Source organism: Notothenia coriiceps, unplaced genomic scaffold (assembly GCF_000735185.1).
Source record: "Notothenia coriiceps isolate Sejong01 unplaced genomic scaffold, NC01 NC01_scaffold00016340, whole genome shotgun sequence".
Taxonomy (NCBI): Eukaryota; Metazoa; Chordata; class Actinopteri; order Perciformes; family Nototheniidae; genus Notothenia; species Notothenia coriiceps.
Genome location: NW_011349041.1, coordinates 509 through 5868, shown reverse-complemented (window position 1 = coordinate 5868; position 5360 = coordinate 509). Strand labels below are relative to the sequence as shown.

The window sequence follows — 5360 nt, the reverse complement described above, 5'->3', positions numbered from 1 at the left end:
GGTGTGTGTGTGTGTGTGTGTGTGTGTGTGTGTGTGTGTGTGTGTGTGTGTGTGTGTGTGTGTGAACAGAGAACTGTGTGTTCAGAGAGAGAGGGTAATCTTTAAAAAAAACATAAATCTAATTTATAGGTTTTTATTTAATATTTGTGTTTTTTATCAGCATTTAAAAAACTCAATTTCCCAGAAGCCCTCAAATCAGCGCTGGTTAAAAGTTCAAATGGGGTTGTGTTCTTATTTAATGTTTTAAAACTCTTTGTTATGATGGATTTATATACGTTTATATAAATGCGTGGCACCGTAACCCAATCATTCAAACAGCTGCAGGTTTCCACTAATTGACTAACCAATTAAATCTCTGCCTGCAGCTCGTTATAGATCACATGTTATTGATCGATCAGCTGACCTTCTTTCCGTCGCTCAGGTCGGCGCCCAGTTTCCGGCGGACGTAGAACAGCATGTCGTCCTTCAGAGGAGCGAACTTCTCCATGAAATACGTGGAGAACATCCAGGTCCAGAACACGATGCGGTCGTCCTTAAAACAGCCTGCGGGGACACATCATCAAATATAATAAAATAATATATAATAAAATATGATACATATATAATAAATAAATATATAATACAATATAATACATGTGTAATAAAATATAATACATATATAATAAATAAATAAATATATAATACAATATGTATGTATACAACATGTGTAATAAAATATAATAAATAAATATAATAAACATAATAAAATATAATATTAAATAACCTGTAAAAACATAAAAATGTATAATACTAGATAATAAAACTAACTGCATGGAAACACGATAATAAATATTAAACCTGAATAAAACACAACAGTTTACGTTTATATTAAATACCAGAACAGCCTTTTCATAACATTATATTAACCACTTAATTCGGTATTCGTTAATTAAATTATGTAATCCTTAATTTATTTATATTGTATAATTCAGTTTTATTAATCTAGCTCTTTAACTAATTTTATAGCCTTTTCAAAGTATTATTTATTTAAAGATGTAGTCATTTATTCATTGTATTATTATTCATATATATTTTAATGTATTTATCTTTATCTTCAAAGTATTCAGTAAAGTGTTTCTGCACCGAGATGAATGGAAAACATTTCACGGGAACAAATAGCATTATGGGTAATCTAATTGAATGTGTCTGTGAGGCTTAACGAGGTGTGCTTTGATCCACTTTAGTTTAATTTAATTGAAAACACCAGAGCAGGAACAGGAGAAGGTCAACGTGTCGGGGGGGCTTTTATTCTGAAAGGGTGCCAACAGCACTTCCTGTTCAGGTGGTTCACTGAGGATTCAACATTCAAATGCAAACTAATAATTATTATTATTATTAAATGAAAACTGGGTATTTTTTAATAAATAAAAGTGTAATTATGTCCTATTTAATATTAAAAATAAATGTGGTTAATAAATGGTTGAAATAAATAAATATGTAATAAATAAAAACATAATAAATGGAATATAACATATAGATATCAATTAATTAAAAAGGCCTAATTAAAAGATAAATAGATAATTGAATACATTTAATTTAAAAGATAAAATAAATAAATACGAAATACATTTAAAATGTATGAAATAAAGTGAAACATTTTTAAAATACACAAATCAAATGAAAGAATAGATATGTAATAAATCAGAAAGACATGAATAAATGATACTCAATCTAAAAATAGAGACGTCCCATCCTCCGTGGAGCAGCAATAACAACTCAATCAATACGGCTCATTTGGAATTTGAACGATTAAAACCTGATCAACATTTCAGCAACGACCACAGAATCACTCTCCATAAATAATCTGCTCTCAGACGACACCGCAACAAATATTTAAAAAGTCTGAGCGTGAGTCACCATGCAGACACTGAAGAGAGAGAGTGTGTGTGTGTGTGTGTGTGTGTGTGTGTGTGTGTGTGTGTGTGTGTGTGTGTGTGTGTGTGTGTGTGTGTGTGTGTGTGTGTGTGTGATTAAACCTCATCTCCCTGAAGTGTTTCTAGAAAGATATAGTATGAGTACTGTGTCTCTGATCTTGTTTATAAGATATAAACAACAACAACAACAACGTGACGTCGGAGCTCCGTAGAAACAAAGCTGTCTCTCCGTCTGACGTCGGTTTGATTCTCAGATCTCTGGAGGAATTACACTTTAACCTGTTACCCTCTGATAACCTGTGTGTGTGTGTGTGTGTGTGTGTGTGTGTGTGTGTGTGTGTGTGTGTGTGTGTGTGTGTGTGTGTGTGTGTGTGTGTGTGTGTGTGTGTGTGTGTGTGTGTGTGTGGCCCTGCAGGAGAATACAGATCTGTAATAAAAACATCCCTACGGAGATATGTAACTTCCTGTTCGAGGAAAGTGGCTTCGGGGCGTCATGATGACTCGTTGGTGTCGGTCACATGATCAGTTTTTAAAAATAATACTTATCCATTATATTAGGAGCTGTTTCCATGTCATCGTAGACGTTCAGCATGTCTGATCGGTGGTTTCGTGTTTCTTTTTGGACATTTTGAGTATTCTTTAGGTCTTTTTGAATCTGTTTATAGCCCGGGGTAAGTGTCTGTTTTTGGGGTCTCTTTGCGTCTACCCAACAACGTATATCAGCTGTAACCTCAGACACATCGTCTCCTTAATATCTGCTCTGCTCACTGGCGGCCTCTCCGCTCTGGATCCTCTCATGCATGTGTGCACGAGTATAACCGTGTATTCGATGAACCTGTATCATGATGCATGTATATTCAAAAACAGAGTGGAAAACTGAATTTCCCTCTCGGGGGATCAATAAAGGTCCATCTTCTTCGTATCTCCAGTGTTGCCTGCTCTCCTGCAGCCTGTCCCCCCTCTCTAAGACCCTCTCTCCCCGGCATATAAACCTTAACAGACCCCCTCTCTAAAGCCCCTCTCCCCCGTGTTAAAGACCCCCTCTCCCCCGTGTTAAAGACCCCCTTTCAGACCCCCTTTCAGACCCCCTTTCCCCGGGGTTAAAGCCCCTCTCTCCCAGGTATATAAACCTCACCACACACCCCTCTCCCCGGTGTTTCAGACCCTCTCTCCCCGGTATATCAACCTTAACAGACCCCCTCTCTCCCCGGTGTATTAGACCCCTCTCCCCGTTATATAAACCTTAACAGAGCCTCTTTCCCCGGTGTCAACGCCCCCCTTTCAGACCCTCTCTCCCCGGTATATAAAACCTTAACAGACCCCCTCTCTCCTCGGTGTAACCTAAACAGAGCCTCTTTCCTCTTTGCCAACGCCCCCCTTTCAGACCCTCTCTCCCCGGTATATCAACCTTAACAGACCCCCTCTCTCCCCGGTGTATTAGACCCCTCTCCTCGGTATATAAACCTAAACAGAGCCTCTTTCCTCTTTGCCAACGCCCCCCTTTCAGACCCTCTCTCCCGGGTATATTCCTCACCCAGGCCGCTGATCTCCTGCCGGCCGCTGATCCGGACCCTTTCCTCCGCGATGGCCTTCAGCATCTCCAGCAGAGACCCGTCTCCCTCCGCCTGATCCTCGGAACTCAACCCGGGGAAGGACGCCATCTCCGGGCGGCTGGGACCATGAGGATCCCCCGGTTCCTCCGCAGGTGTTTCCCGGGGAGAGGGGAGCTCTGTAGCCGCTGACAGGAGCTGAAAGTCGGGCTTTTTTGAAGGAGAGGAGAGAGACTGTGGAGCTTCTGATGGAAACACCCCTCACACTTCCGGTAACAACACGAGGCTTTTAAAGGGACATAAACAGCGGTGTTACAGGGAGGGAAGTCAGCTGGATTCTTTAGAGCCAGGAAGTACAGGGTAATAACTAAATAATAATAATTACAATAACATATTTAGTAAAAAATAATATTTATTTAAACAATAAAAAAATAATGGGATGGCATTTTTTTAATTATATTTTAAATGTAAATAAAGAACGCAAGTTAATTAATGGATTACATTAAATCAAAGTTATTTAACAATGTTTCTGTGAAGATAAGTAGTAAAATTCTCCCTTATTATATGTAAAACAACACAATGGGAGCTTTAATATAATAAATGCAGGTGTAAACCTATATATACAGTCTATGGTGTAAACACAAGTCTGGGTGATTTAACTAGATTCAAAAATATACTTAAACGTTTTTAAAGGTTAAATATAAAGGATTCGATTATTTGTATTTGTCATTTGATGATATACCGAGGTATACTACAGAAAAATAAGAAGTAGAATCCGGGTCCGCTGTCCTCCGGTGCTCAGCGGGTCTTAAATCAAGCGCACCCTTGTTATCATTGCTGTTAGTCGGTAGGAGGAAGCCGGATAATCCCCGCCCGGCTGACTTGTCTGACTCAAAAACTAACTGCAGATAAAGCTTACATTAGGTCAAATGTAGGCTTTAAAACCAACTTTTAATGCTTTAAAATAGCGGATTAAATAACGGAATCTATTAGAAGAGTTTCGGTGCCTCGTTGGAGAAATTAAACAGTTATTTAAGGTGTTTTATTACCTGTCTGCTGCTTTAATCTCGGTCTTTTTACGTCCGTTGGAACAACTGTGCTAATGTTGTGACTGGTGTAATGACGTCAGGTTAACGTCAACGGCTCTTATGTTTTAACCGTCTCTAAATACTTATAATTACAAAATAAACGTTGACAAAAAACGTCTGTATTTCCCCATCAGGTCACATGAGTTAGCGGGTGACAGCATTCTTCGTCACACCGGTGTTACACCACTCCAAACTCCGCCCGCCTGAAAGGGAACCTCTTCGTCTGTTAAACAAACGCACCCTTTGTTTTAAGACAAAAGATGACGTCATTGTCTCATGATCTCCCGACCGTGGAAATAATATGGATTTAAAGAGACCTTATTTTATTTTTATTTAATCATCTGATTTAAGTTTAGGTCAAATATAAATAAAAAAGTCAACATTTCGTATAAAATAATGACAAAATACATTATATAAGTAAATAACATTGGACTCCTTTGTTTACTTTCGGAACACGGAGACATCACTATGCTAGTGGCTAGTGCTTCAACACATTGTACGTGATAGGCTAAAGGGGCGGGACATCTCTGAGTAGGTTGACCAATCACAACAGAGCTAACCAATCAGAGCAGAATGAGGTCCAATAAAAACATTTTAAAAAACGGCAAAATAGAAATTATTATTTTATTAAAAGTTACAAAACCCTCCGTTCTAATTTATCAAATGTATTACCTTCAAAATATACGCTAATGTTAATTATAAGGGTCATAATGAGTTGTAAATAAAGACTCTTGATGTTCAGATGTGTGCCGTTTTATTTCTAAGAAGAAGGGCGTCAGATGAACCCTTTGTTTTATTCAAATAAGTTA

General features: G+C 38.2%; 1 protein-coding gene across 1 annotated transcript; it reads right to left on the bottom strand.

The window, feature by feature from the left end:
• Positions 1-159: 159 nt before the first annotated feature.
• Positions 160-4700, bottom strand: LOC104949511 (uncharacterized protein KIAA0930-like). Its single transcript, XM_010775874.1, has 3 exons — positions 4513-4700; positions 3448-3749; positions 160-543 (listed from the first exon to the last, which is right to left on the bottom strand). The coding sequence occupies exons 2-3, from the start codon at positions 3572-3574 to the stop codon at positions 395-397; spliced, it is 276 nt and encodes a 91-aa protein (XP_010774176.1). The 5' UTR covers positions 3575-3749; positions 4513-4700; the 3' UTR covers positions 160-394.
• Between the last annotated feature and the right edge of the window lie 660 nt (positions 4701-5360).

What these genes read in the sequence shown, in the direction of transcription:
- LOC104949511 (XM_010775874.1), bottom strand. Translation starts at nt 3,574, where the DNA reads ATGGCGTCCTTCCCCGGGTTGAGTTCCGAGGATCAGGCGGAGGGAGAC. An exon ending in GCAGGAGATCAGCGGCCTGG is followed by an intron (nt 544 to 3,447) that starts GTGAGGAATATA and finishes GTGTCCCCGCAG; the next exon opens with GCTGTTTTAAGGACGACCGC.